The sequence below is a fragment of the Eubalaena glacialis genome, chromosome 1 (genome assembly GCF_028564815.1).
Source record: "Eubalaena glacialis isolate mEubGla1 chromosome 1, mEubGla1.1.hap2.+ XY, whole genome shotgun sequence".
Classification (NCBI taxonomy): domain Eukaryota; kingdom Metazoa; phylum Chordata; class Mammalia; order Artiodactyla; family Balaenidae; genus Eubalaena; species Eubalaena glacialis.
The window spans coordinates 32,034,171-32,047,656 of record NC_083716.1 but is presented as its reverse complement, the minus strand read 5'-3'; the positions used below and the strand labels follow the sequence as shown (position 1 = coordinate 32,047,656).

The 13,486-nt window shown below is 49.5% G+C and overlaps 1 protein-coding gene across 1 annotated transcript in view; it reads right to left on the bottom strand.

The window, feature by feature from the left end:
• Positions 1–3,090: 3,090 nt before the first annotated feature.
• TLL2 (tolloid like 2) overlaps positions 3,091–13,486 on the bottom strand; it is a 135,204-nt gene continuing 124,808 nt past the window's right edge. Inside the window, exons 17-21 of the mRNA XM_061194834.1 lie at positions 12,789–12,914; positions 10,639–10,766; positions 7,436–7,649; positions 4,809–5,059; positions 3,091–3,225 (exon numbers count right to left, since the gene is read on the bottom strand). Coding sequence (XP_061050817.1) covers positions 3,091–3,225; positions 4,809–5,059; positions 7,436–7,649; positions 10,639–10,766; positions 12,789–12,914 — 854 coding nt within the window. The remainder of the gene's footprint in view (positions 3,226–4,808; positions 5,060–7,435; positions 7,650–10,638; positions 10,767–12,788; positions 12,915–13,486) is intronic.

The window sequence follows — 13,486 nt, the reverse complement described above, 5'->3', positions numbered from 1 at the left end:
CATTTCATGAAATGTACAGTTACACAAAATAAAAAATACAATATATTTATAGATAATGCTCTAAACGGTTTTTCTTTTTCTTTTTTCTTTTTAAAGAATCCTTCTAGGCATTTGGGATTATTTTTCAGAAGTTCAGTCTACAAAGGAAACTTGAAAAACATCTGCTGAAGCCAAAGGAACACTTGTTCACACACTGGATAATAACAATACCACGAATTATCTGAGATTTACCAAATAGACCAGATCAACGGCAAACCCCAGTGTGACTTGCTAGTTAACAAGATCTTACAAATGGTTTAACCAGGCTGAGCATTTCATGAGTAATAAGAAACTTAACTTTAGAGGAAAACAGTCTTACAGTGAATCAATGCACAGCCTCATTTTCTGTTTGGAGAAATTCCACAAGCTGAAGTTAATTCCAGATCCTTACCCTGCCCTGGGATCCAGGTTCTAGCATCTACTAGACCAGATTACACTAGAATTGGACCAGGCTGAAGACCCAGACCCCAAATATTTCATCGGGTCATCAAGATAATTCTCTGAACTGAAGCCAGTCTTCTTGGAGCTCCGTGACAGCTCCAAGGACAAAGCAGGCAGGGGTAATGTCCCCTGGGATATGTGCAGGAAGGTCACTGGGCATTTGGAAGAGCCAAGGCAGGGGCCTGGGTCTTTCTGCTGAGTGGGCTTTCTCTCGTGAAGCCAGCTGTGCGTTCGTTGCAGAACCTGCCCTGTGCGTATGTCCTGTGAGTCTGAGTTTCCAGGGGAGTGGTCTGGCCAGCCCCAGCTGAATCAGAGCTTGTCTTTTCTGGGAATACGTCACTCACAGAAGGCCTAAATAAAGGTTTTCATAAGAGTCCCATTGTTTCAAATTGGCCACAGGTTGATAATTGTTGAAGTTGTGTTTTTGAAAATATTCATACTAGAGAGAGAAAAATAAGTACCATTGTTTCATGAGGGTGGCAAATGCTGAGGCAGAGCTGACTCTGTTTCTGACTCCCTCTCACTTTTCCAGGGAATTCATTAATCTTATTCAGACTTCTAAAGGCTGAAACTACAGAATTTTCATGTTCTTGGAGAGAGACCCTTACCAGTCACCTTATGCATCCTGACTTCAGTTTCAACTGTGAAGATCAGACAGGGCAAAATAAAAGCCGCCAAAACACAAAAATCAGAGAAATGGAATCCACCCTATGAGGCGGGTAAGGTCTGAACCAGTGACAAGCTGCTCCATGTGCTAAATCAAAGATCCCCCGGGAACAGGGGCTGTGACAGATCACGATATAAGAATGTAGGCTGAACCTCCATTCAGGGCCAAGAAAGGCCAAGAGAGAGCTTGGTGAAAGAAGACCCATAAAACACAGCGCAGGTCCAGAAGGGCCTACTCAGTCAAATCAGTGGGTCAGTATTTATCACACTGCATTGATTAAGGCTCTGACAGTTGATCCTTTACATTCATACATATATACAGACATATATTATTATTAATAATACTTTGTTTTTTTTCTGTTTTAAGGGAAAAATAGTCCCATGCATTTCTTCTACCTTTCTTTGTATTCTTTTTTTTTTCATCTTTTTTTTTTTTTAAACTCCCAGCAATCATTTTAATTAGACATAGTCCTCTGGGGGTATATTCTGATCTTTAAAAAATACCACCTTTAATCTTTTGCAAATACTTTGTTTCAAATGAGGTTGATTCATCCCAAAGGAATTCTGGTGCTTGGGAGCGATCTCGGCTCTCACCAAAAACCCTCTCGTGCGCTGTCCTGTGTTCGATACCAACCACACGGGACTTACGGTTATGTAAACATTATTTAAAAATTATTCCAACATAAATACTCTTTTAAAGCTAACATACCACAGCTTTTAGCTCATAATGCCCATAGATGCCTTAATGAAATGCCATTCATAACTACCTCACTGTTTAAAGTACACCTGGAGGTTTCAAAATTATGTAAACAACATCCTCTACACTTCTCTAGGACAAGTGCCAAGCGTGGTGAATTCTGACTGCAGGTTGGTGACTGAGCGCTAGTTAGTCTGAGCAACGTCACCCATGCACTCTTGAACCCGACCGGTTTCAGGACGTTAGTCACAGTAGACTTGTTCCACAACGTGTTGATTCTTACATAACTTATAATTAACCAGTTTTCAATGATGTTAACCCCACGAGGGACCTGAATGGTCCCTCATAAGATGTCTTTGCACGTCTTGCAAATGCAGTTTGAGTTGGTTGTCGAGAGTCAAGGTCAACCACAGCAAGTGCCTCCAAAGCTGGAGGAATAGATGTTCTCAGCCCGTGGAATCCCAAGGCCGGGTAGAGTCTTCTCCAAGTCAGCGAGGGCAGGAGGACAAGTCAGGATGTCTTCTTCTTGGCAGATTAGGGACTCTCACCAGCAAATGTGCTGCTGAAGTCACAGCAGATGCCTTAGTCCTCTAATGCAGTTAGGGATGGGAGAGCCCAACGTGGGCAGGGAGAGCCGATGATGCAGAGGAAAGGCTGGAGGTCTCCTTGCTACGCGACAGGGATCCTCACACACCAGCTCCCTCTGTGCACTGCTTACTGTGATGTCATTTTTAGTCCTGACGCCCATATTCTCAGGTTTCATGGGTGACGTGTCCCTGGCAGAGAGATAGCAAAAGTCTCCAGCCAAAGCTGTGAGGAACACATGCGCTATGGCCAGGCTTTTATCCTCATTGCGCAGTGTAGACAGAAGATGACCTGAGTCTTCAGGACACGGTCACACTGCCTGACACCTATGGAAGCACATCCAGAAATAGAGGAAGGACCCACCCAAGGGTGGGCTTTTGCCTCATAGGAGCAAGGGACAAGGAGAATGAACAGGCATAGCTTGAATAGTCAGTGACATCAAATCTTAATCTTTAAAACTCCATGATTGATCACATTGCAGCTGGAATCAAAGGAACATCTTCTCTCCTTGTTTGCGCCAAACTTCATCAGATACACACACCTCCAAGGCTAGATTTTGAGTTTTTGTTTGAGAGTAATACTGCACACTGCTTTAGAGCAAATTCACAAGGTGCCATTGTTATAACAAAAACATTCTCATTTCCTGTTTTTCAAGAACAACATTATTTCTTCATGTGCAGGGCATCCTGGAACTTGGTGCTCGTGTACTGGGCCTGAAAGCCCTTCTTGTTGATGGTGTCGTCCGTGTGGAATCGAATCATCAGAGAATCCCCTGCAGAGTAGATTTCTTCCAATGGCTGAGGGGAGGAGAAAGGAAAACCAGAGGGACTTTAAGCCAGTTGGCTGTGGTTGGAGTTTAAAATAAGGAGAATGAGACAGAACTTCACACAAAGACATAGGATGGCTGATGATGCCGCAAGGCATCCCTGGCACCAGAGGCTCTGAAGGGCATCAAAACAAGCTCTTTCTCAAAGGAAAGCTTTTCAAATTCTGCTCCAGAGAGCACCCCCGCCCCCTGCCCCAGCCCTGCTTTTCCAAAGACAATCTGAAATGCATAGCTCATATAGAATCTATTATTTATTAAGTGCATAGATTAATTAAGTGCACTTCTCTGAGCACTTTCAGATCTCATCTCATGTAAACTTCACAACAACTTTATAAGGCAGGTTCTATCTCTATTCTATACTTGAGGAAACTGAGATGAGACTCAAATTCACACAACTAGATAGGCTGCAAGCTCAGGTTTTTCTCACTGTAAAGTGTATACCATGAATCACCCAGCTCTAGGGTCACCACTGTGATGTGTCTTCCAGGAGACCTAAGACAAAGACCATTGTTGAGGTCCATGTCCTGTCCAAGGACAAAACATGGGATGGAGTCACTACATTTGTCAGAAAGGTTTTGCCAGGTGGTGGATGAAGGGGAGCCAGGTTCTGAGGCTGCCGTCTGCCAGATTCTAACGGAACCAAACTGGGCTTCCCGTACATTTCACTGCTCAGGACCCTCCAAGGTTTTCCTCTGCATGTGGACCCCACAGTTTGAAAGACTTTAGCTCTCAAAGGCACTGCATCAGCTAAGTCACACTTCGGCATCCTTTCTTCTTTGGAGGGTGAGAGAAGATGAAGGGAAATTATTCAAAGACTCATGCAAATGCCAGTTTGAGATTCTGTTTAGCACAAGCACTAATGACTCCAAAATGATTTATTGTAAGTCTAGCCAGTTGCAAAGAAGCTTGAGTGATCAGCCCTGGAGGTGGAGGAAAGGAAAGAGCTGGGGACCCAGTGTGGGCAGTGCCCAGCGTGGTACAGCCAGAGAGGGCCCAGGACACTGAACTGGCTGGTCCACACACTTTCACTGAGCGCCAACTACATGCCAGGCCCTGTTTCAGGCGCTGGGGAAATAGTGATCAAAACAGGCCTGCCCTGTCCTGAGGAGGTGGCCCAGGAAAGAGGTGATAATGAGAAAAATGATCATGACCTTGAGCATAACTAATATGTTTGGAGTAAAAGAGTGATTCATAATTTTCACAGGCATTTGGTTTTATTGGGAGAGAGAATTGTGAATATGTGGAATATGCAAAAGTATAATTAAAAAAAAATTTTAAAGCCTGAAGGCTAAAGAAAAATGGGGGGAGGGGGGCGGGGAGAGACGAACCCTTTGCAAAACTAGGCAGTCCTAAAAAAGACTTGCTCTTACCTAGCTGACCTCGGTATCAGGTCCCCGGTACCTCCCAACCTCTTCTGCGACTACCCTCCAGTTTCCCTCTTTGCTCCAGCAGAGCGGGCCTCCTGGCTGGTGCTATAAGCGGCAGGGACCCTGACGCACGCGTGTCTGACCCAACAGCCCCGCGGCCCGCCTCCCCAGCATCCCCGGGACTCACCCCGGAGCCGCAGAAGCGGCCGAGCCTGGGCGCCGTGCTGTCGTAGCCGTCGTACGCCTCCATGTAGTCGTAGCCACAGTCGGCCTCCTCCTCGACCTCAAAGGTCCGGAATATCAACTCCACGCCGTAGCCGTCCTCCGCCACGATCACCCAGTCGCAGCGGGCCTGGCTCGGGTAATTGTTGTCCCCAAACTGGGCATGGGAATAGAGCTCTTTGGTCTGCACTTCGGCCTTCAGCCTGCCCCCGCACTCTAGAGCGGAGAGAGAAGCGCGATGCCCCCTCCGCACAGAGAGCGCGCGCTCCGTGCCCCCTCTTCCCGGCCCCCAGTTTCTCTTCACACCCTCCGTACAGGCCAGTTTTCTCCACAAAGCCTGGTGTGTGCCCTGTGCGAAGGGCCGGGAAAGTTTCATCAGCCCATTTTACAGAGGAGTAAAAGAGATCCAGGAGTTTCAGGGCTCACTGGGGAGTCCAAATTGACCCTTAGGTACAAACCAAGGTCCTGTGTTCCCAGATTGGGCCACAGGGAGGCCTCGGGGAATACCGGGGCACGCTACTGACAAAAACCTTTTCCTCTCTCCAGTTATGGAGACCTGGGGCCAATGGATGATTTGCCCGCCTGGTCGCTGGGATGTGATGGATCTTTACCACTTTACTGCCTGGAAGCGCTAGAAGCATCTGAAAAGGGCTCACACTTGCCCGGCCGACTTGCTGTAATTTGTTATTTTGCCAGCAGAGGGCACCAAAAGCACATCAAAACTGCTGGTGAGCGCTCAAACCTGAAACCTCAGAATAGACCTGGCTGGAGCCTGCATTTGAGAGCCTAACTAACTACAGGCCAGCTTTGAAACCTCTGTGAGTATTACAGGCGAGCTGCGCCTTGTACTTTGGATTTGTATTCTGTAGCCTTGGCTTCTGCGTTTTTTCACTGGGACGGTAACTCTGGTTGGCCTGAGTCCCATCCTACCATGTGTCTAGGCTGCTAGAGACCACATAATAAAAATGTGTAAATGAGAGGGATGGGAAATTAGAAAGCAACAGAAATTCTGAAGGCAAATTCCTCTACAGCAGGTCCTCAATGTGCTCCACGCCTCCTCCCGCTGGCGTGGCTTCCGCACTGTCTGGTAACATTCCCCAGCCCGGCTGGAGCTCCACGTCCAGCCTGGTCCCAGTCCTGTCCGACTGCCAACTCTTAATCCCATGTGTGCTCTAGCTTAGAATTTCTTCCAGGTCTGAGCTGTCTTTGGGAAATTTCAAAATCTTGAGACGTGGCTGGCCAGGAAATGGGCACTTAGCAGGGCAGGATGCCTTCCATCCATCCTGCCAGATCCCCTCTCCATTCTTCCCCACCTGCTCTGGGCCCCTGGAGGCAGACCTCTGGGTCTACATGGATGAGCCCTTTGCCTTCATGATCCAGCCACAGGGAGCACCGGCAGATCAGAGGAGGGAGGAGAGAGGTCAGGGCATTAGTCCCAGGCCCCCTCCTTGCCTGGTCCTCGCTCCTGTTGGGGGGCCCTCTGTTTGCCCCCCTCTATCTCTAGGCTCCAGGAACCATTCCCTCCTCTGGTAACCAGGCCGGGGTTAGTAACAGCCTTGCAACCTAGCCCTGGTTGCTGCACTGTCCCCATGGTGTCCTCACACCCTGCCCACCCCTCTGTAAACAGTCCCTTATTAAATTCTCCTCAAATAACGATTCTACCTGAGTGTGCCCTCATTGCCTGCAGGACCCTGGCCTACCCTGAGCACCCACACTCAGTCTGCAGGGACAAGAGGGTGAAGTCACTAGTTAGTGGCTTTTAAACTTCACCGGGGAAGTGACAGCACACCCGTGAACAGTGGGGAGTTTTCTCCCAGGCAAGGGCCAGCCAGACGGAGAAGGTGCCGGCTGTCATTTTGTCTCACATGATTCATGTTTTCTGGTTCTGGGAAAAAACTGGGAGGAGGGGCTGTTAAAGGGCTCAGAAAACCTCACAGTGGTCGTCATCATGATCTCAGACTCTGAGTGGGCTGCACAGTCACCGCTTTGCCAGAGGGCCAGGATCAGAGAGTCAAAGTTGCTTCAAGGGCTCTAGTCCCAGGTTGTCTCCCTTAAATGGCTAAAGAGCAGAGCCAATGTTCTTACTGACTTTCTTCCGTTTAACACAGTAAATAATGTAAGTTATATGCATAAACATTTTCCTCCAGAGGGCTGAATAAAGTTATCTATTTCAAGTGAGGAAAAATAATGGGGAACAAAAACACTTTTCATTTTCTGGAACTGGTCCTTGGAGGGTACAAAGGGCTACTCTCCACCACTCAGCACCCAGACTCAGGGTTTCACAGACCAGCAAAATTACAAGTAAAATTTTAAAGGTGGGGTGGGGGGCGGTGGGAGGAAGAAAGGAAGGGAGGAAAGAAACGTGGCGCCGACCAAGGGTTGCCCCTTTAAAAGGTTGTCAATGAAGGGCATTAAAAGAAAACAACCCTTCCCCCTATGGGTGCCCATGTTTCATTTTAAAAGGAACATGTTATCATACACTGCTCGTCCCCCATAGTCAGAATTAAAGGTGGTCCTTTCCCTGCCTTCATCACCCATCTATCTCCAGCCCACGTGGGGATCAGCTGAAGGCCGGGCTCCCGGCCCACGCACCTGTGCTGTGCATGGCTTGGAATCCTCTCCTCTGCACCGAGGCGTCCGAATAAAACCGGAGAAACAGGCTGCTGCCCGAAGCCACCACGGGGTCTGGCTTCTTGCTGCCGCAGAAACGGCCGAGGACCGGGGCCAGGCTGTCAGGCCCATCGTACAGCTCCAGGTGGTCGTAGGCACATTCCTGGTGCTGCTCGATCTCAAACTCGTTAAACGTCTAGGGATGGAAGAGCAGAAAGTGAGGCAAGGTCACTTCAGCCGGGGTGGGCCCGCCTTTCCAGCGGTGGGAGAGGAAGGGGCACGAGGACACGCGCTTGCCCAGCCAGCTGTGCAGGCGGCATGGAGCCCATGGTGATGGTGGCCACATCTGTTGAGAAGGTCTCCAGCTGGCCCCTCTCTTAGTCCCCAGAACAACCCTATGAGCTATTGCTACCATGACCACTTTGCGGATAAGATGGCCGGGGTCAGAGGGGTTCAGTGCTTGTTGGAGTCTGTGCTCCTTCTGGCAAATCCTGCAGCTTCTCCCTCAACGATGAGAGCAGCAGTGACCGAGGTGTTCACTCTGAGCCAGGGGCTGTTTTAAATGCTTTGTAAGTAGTAATCCTCACGACCCTGGGAGGTGTCTACCATGATAACCACCACCTTACAGATGAGGAAACTGAGGCACAGGGCTGTCGGATAACTTGCCCAAGGTCACCCATTGGCAGAGTTGGGCCATGACCAGGAGGTCAAGGAGCCCTTGCCCTTAACGTCTGCACTGCACTGTGTGAATGAGGCTTCACGAAGTGCGCGCTACTCCACGTCAATGTCCTGAGAGTGGCTGGCCAGAGTTGAATATTTTTTTCCATGCAGATCCCTGCATTTTCTCACTCAATTCTGATAATACTGTAAGGGAAGAGCTACTATTATCCCCAGTGTGCAGAAGGGGAAACTGAGTCTTAGGAAAGTTAAGTGGCTTGCCCACGTTCAAACAGCTAGAGAAGGATGGAGCTGAACTTGACCCCCAGCCAGCCTGACTCCAGGCCACACTCCTAACCATCACCAGGCTATACTGCCTCCCCTCTCCCTGTCCCCCCAAGACCGTCCCCTGAAGCAGGCCAGGGCAACCCCATAATTCCAGGCTGTACACCAGGCTCTGCAGCCCCAAATGTAGGGCTTCTCAGGCGCTGGGCACATGACTGGCCGATGGCCTGCTCATGGCTATGAGGGGGATGGGACAAGGTGAGAGGGGACAGTTTAACTGAAGACTTGGACCAAATGACAGAGAGGGAGAGAGAACATTAGTTGGGGGTTGGAAGGGATCTCAATTCACAAGAAGGGGCCCGGGGTGACAGAGCAGAGATGGAGGTAGAGAGGGAGAAATAGAGGGGCCATTGGCTTTCGTAAGAATGACACACACATTTTGTGTTTGAGCTTTGAAATGGGCAAAGCTCTTCACACTTATAGGAAGGGAGGTGGGGCCAGAGAGTAGGGGTAGGGATGGTGGGCAGGAGTAGGAAGGGGAGGCTGGTGGGACCAGGGTGGGCAATGCAATGGGAGGGTGACGGTGGGCCAGGGAGACGGGGAGTTCCCCAAAAGTCCCTAGGACACCCTGTGGCTATCCCTGTGCAGTCAAACACTAGCTTCCTGGTAAGTATTCAGTCCACTCTGGTAGCAAAAAGGTAGAGCATGATCAATATACCCACCATCCACTTCCCAAGGAAGTATTTAAGAACTAGCGCATATGTATGTGCCTCAGATAAATTGGAGGTCTGGGTTCACTCTGGCCACTGTGATCGGTTGCTTTATTTCCCCAGTACTGTAGAGAACAGGAAAAGACGTTTGGGGCAGTTACTAAAATCTTGTGGCCCTTCCAGGGAAGCGCCGCTACGAGTTGTGCAAATTGCGCGTTCCCAACCCCAGGGCGCGCCATTCCCCCGCCGTCTTCAGAGATTTGTGTTGCCATGGCGATCATGTTCCAGCAGATGGCAGCCTTTCTCTAATGCACTCGCTTTAATTCACCCTTGCCCAGATTCAAGGCTGTTCTGACTGACCCAGGAGAGCAGCTGAAAGCATTTCCTACACGGACAGCCATGCATATGAGGTGCCCACATGGGCACCTGTGGTCAGGGGCCCTGCCTTCACCCCTCGATGTCCCAGGCCTGCACCCGTGCCCAGCCTGGGCGCCCATTCATTCACCTGTCCTCCTCACCGCTCTCTCCAGTAAAGATCCACGCAAGTCCCTGGGCGATCGTCTATTTATCATCACCTTCTCCTTTGTTCTCTCCCCTTCTCCCTGCATTATTGGTCCATAATTCAGGGGGACATCCATATACATTCTGAAGAGCTTAGCTATCTCCAGAGTTAGAATGACCCATTTAAAAACTGTTTGTCTGCTGGAATACAACAACTTCTCCAGAAGGCAAGAGGGTTTGTTTTACACTCCACGATCTGGGAGTCCCTGGTGGCTGAGAAACAAGACTTGTAGGAAAAACTCATTTCTCTTTTGAAATAACCGAGCATGGTGCACAGACCACCACAATCATATGCATGGATGGGACTTTAAAGAAAGGCTTGGAAGATACATATTTTTAATTCAAGAGAGAATTCGCATACATAACTTAACCTCCTATTGTTAACTGGAAAAAATGTAAGTTGTAGAAGAATATGAATAATAGAATCCATTTGAGAAATGTGAGCAAGAAAAAGGATATATATTTTTTCCTGTGCATACACACACAGAAATTTCTGGAAGAATTCACAAGAAAATGTTCAGAGAAGTCATTCCTAGAGTGAGCATGGGGATCTGGAAACTTGATTTCCACTTTCCAACCCTCTGACTGACTACATTTTTTTTTTAACCTTGAGAATTTTTTTTTTGTAAAATATTGTAACTGGAAACTATTGAATCTCAAACAGCACTTCAGATCTGTGTGATGGGTGCCAGGTCATACTGACACCATTGTGAACAGGTGCTATTTACAGAGCTTTTCTCACCACCACCCTGGGCGGAGGGCTTCAGGTGCATCCTCTCTTTTAATCTGCACAACAGCCCGGAGAGGTAGGTTTCATTAGCAGCCCCATATTGCAGATAACAAAACTGAGTCCTGGGAATGTTGAGTAACCTCCCCAAGTTTCAGAGCTGGGAAGAGGCAGAGCAGAGACTCAGACCCGTGTCAGCCTGATACCGAAGTCCGTGTTGTCCATAAACTTTGAAAATAACTCACGAGTTTCACCCTGTGGCCCGCGGTTGAAGAGATGTTCCAGGTACACTCCCTCCGGCTCGGGTATTTGTCAGGCCAGTTGGGGCTCACCAGGGTCCCCTCTGCACTGCTGATCTTGTGCACACAGCCAGCTGGGGGTGACGGGGGGGGGGACACAGAAGAGAGAGAGAGGTAATTCATTTGTGGGCAGCAGAAGAGGCATTCCGGAAGAGTCTCCTCCCTGAGCTCTTGTCACATGGTCATAATATGTGAGGGCAGGGTTTGGCCTGAATCAAGGGTCCCCCAGCTCAGAGATCTGCTGATTTATTTGGCTTTGCTGCCTTCCTGGAGCCAGGTCACCTTTCTAACTATTGCTATTCGCATTGTGATTGTCGCTGGAAATATGGTAGAGTTAGTGGTTGAGACCACAGGCCCTGGGGTCAGATGGGCCTCGGTTCAAGTCCTGGTGCCACCACCTACAAGCTGCGGGACTCTGAGCCTTGGTGTCCTTATTGGTAAAAGGGGTGCCAACATTGTAGCGGGGATGCATGCGTTAAATGAGATAATGCATGTGAAATGCTCAGTAAGCGCTAACAAAGATCTCCATCACTATGCCTTCTGTCTTTTAGTTTCCAAAGCAATTTCAATTGGAGGCTACAGATGTTGGCCTGGTTACCATGCTATTTGCAAAGAGCGGTCCCACGACTTGCTTAGTAAGTAGCGTTTGGGCCAATAGCTAGAATTTGTCTCTATCTGTGTTGAGCACTGCACTAAGCACGTTGATTGCATCCTTTCATTTAATCCTTCCCACCTTCTAATTGAGAAAATAAGCTGAGAGACGGCAAGTGACCTGTTGGTCGGGGGTAGAGCCAGGCCTGCCTTTGCTCTTGCTGATTAGGAAATAGAGGGCGCTGCGGAGGTACCACTGCTGTCTCTGCCCTGTGGCTTCAGGCTGAGCAGCTGGAGGCTGAGGGTGGGTAAGAGGGAGGGGCGGCTGCACGGAGGTTCCCCCTCATTGCTGCCCCTGCTCCGCAGCCCCACAGAGAACGGGCGCCCACAGGGGCAGCAGCTCAGACGTGGGATGTTCGCTGCCGCACTCCCTGCCACCCTGGGGCACCATGCAGTTCACCTGATGGGACCTTAGCGGAGTTATATCCCTCCTGGCCTCCCCCACGCCACAGGGGCTAGACAAAGTTTTTTTTAAGTTCCAGAATGACAGTTCCTTCCCAGTTCTTCCAACCCACCTCTCAACCCAACCTGTCACCTCCTGTGTCCGGGTCACAGCGCTGGGCTCGAGGGTGGGCTTCTGAAGATGTCTAAGCTCATTCTTTAACCTTCCGGGGAGGCCCTGACCAGTCTCTGTGGCGCCCCAGCCAGTATCTCCTAATTCCGAAATGTTTATCCCAGAACAGGGGTGTGAGGTCTTCACATCTTCCCTCACCCTGATGTGCATGCAGGGCTCTGTGGTGGGGACAAGGCCTGGAGGCCTGTGTGTTCATCGAGATGCTCAAACTCCCTTTGTAGGGTGGGGTGAGAACATGGGAAGGCCTTTCCCAGAGTGACTGGACATGAAAAGCCGTCTGGCTCTGAAGGACTCCCAGTAGTGAATGGAGCAGGGAGCAAAGTCTTCCCCAAATTCTATTTTACTATTAGACCTGCAAATGGTAAATATGATTATGACATAGATGGCTGATATCTATCAACATTTCAAGTGCTTAATATGTGTCAGCCTGTCTGAAATACTTTCTAAGCATGCCCTCATTTAACCCTCACAAAAACTTTAAGAAGGAGGTATGTTTAGTCCGTTTTAAACAGAAGAGGACACTGAAGCTCAGAGAGGTTAAGTAACTTGCCCAAGGTCGCCCAGCTGGTAAGTAGCAGAGCCAAGATTTAAACCTAGGTTGTCTGATTCTGGAGCCTGGCGTTTAACCACTTTTCAATAATAACTGTAGGAGAGCACTCAAGGGCCCCTACAAGCTTCCTGAAGGAGTGACTGCCCTGGCGAAAATCACTCTTGAGCAGGAAGGTGGGAGGAGAGAAGGCAGAAGCTGAGCCTCAGTTCGGGGCTTGCTAGACCTGGAAGAAGCGCGCCTCCCTCTCTTACGCATGCGCACACTCGGGCAGCCAAGGCGAACCTCCCCGCGCCCCCCACCCCGACCACGGTCCATCCTCACCCTCTTTGCAGTCCTGCTGGTTCTCATGGAGCCGGTAGCCGTTCCTGCACCTGCACAGGTAGCTCCCGAAGGTGTTGACACATTCGTGCTGGCACCCGCCGTTGTCCTTGGCGCACTCGTCCTTGTCTGCGGAGATCAACGGACTCTCCTAAGAGGAACCACCAACTTGGGAACGTCCCTCACAGCCCAGAACCCAGCTCAAAAGGAGTCTCCACCAGGGAGCCTCCCTGACTGTCCCAACTCTGATTATCCTTCCACGGGGCCGAGGGTGGGGCAGCATTCCTTGGATACTACCTGGCCCTGGTATATATTGAATTCCCCATGCTCCTAAAGCACTTTAATGTATATATAGGTTCTCCCCTCCTGCTCCCCACCCAAACCAAGGAGCTCCTTAAGGGATAGGCTAGTATTAATAATAATATTAACAATAATAAAAATAACCACCGTGCACTGAGTATTTACCCTGTGATGGACACTAATCACTCTATTATACCCTCTGTATTATCTAAGTTAATTCTCACACAACCTTAGGAGGGAGGTGCCTATGCCCCCATTTTACAGGTAGGAAAACTGAGGCTGAGAACGTTAACATGCCCAAGATTACTCAGTGAGCAAGCAGTCTGTGTGACCAGAGGTCTGGGCTGTTACTCCACTGCCCCACACCTCCTCCTGCCTGTGGAGCAGGTAAGCGTGCGAGC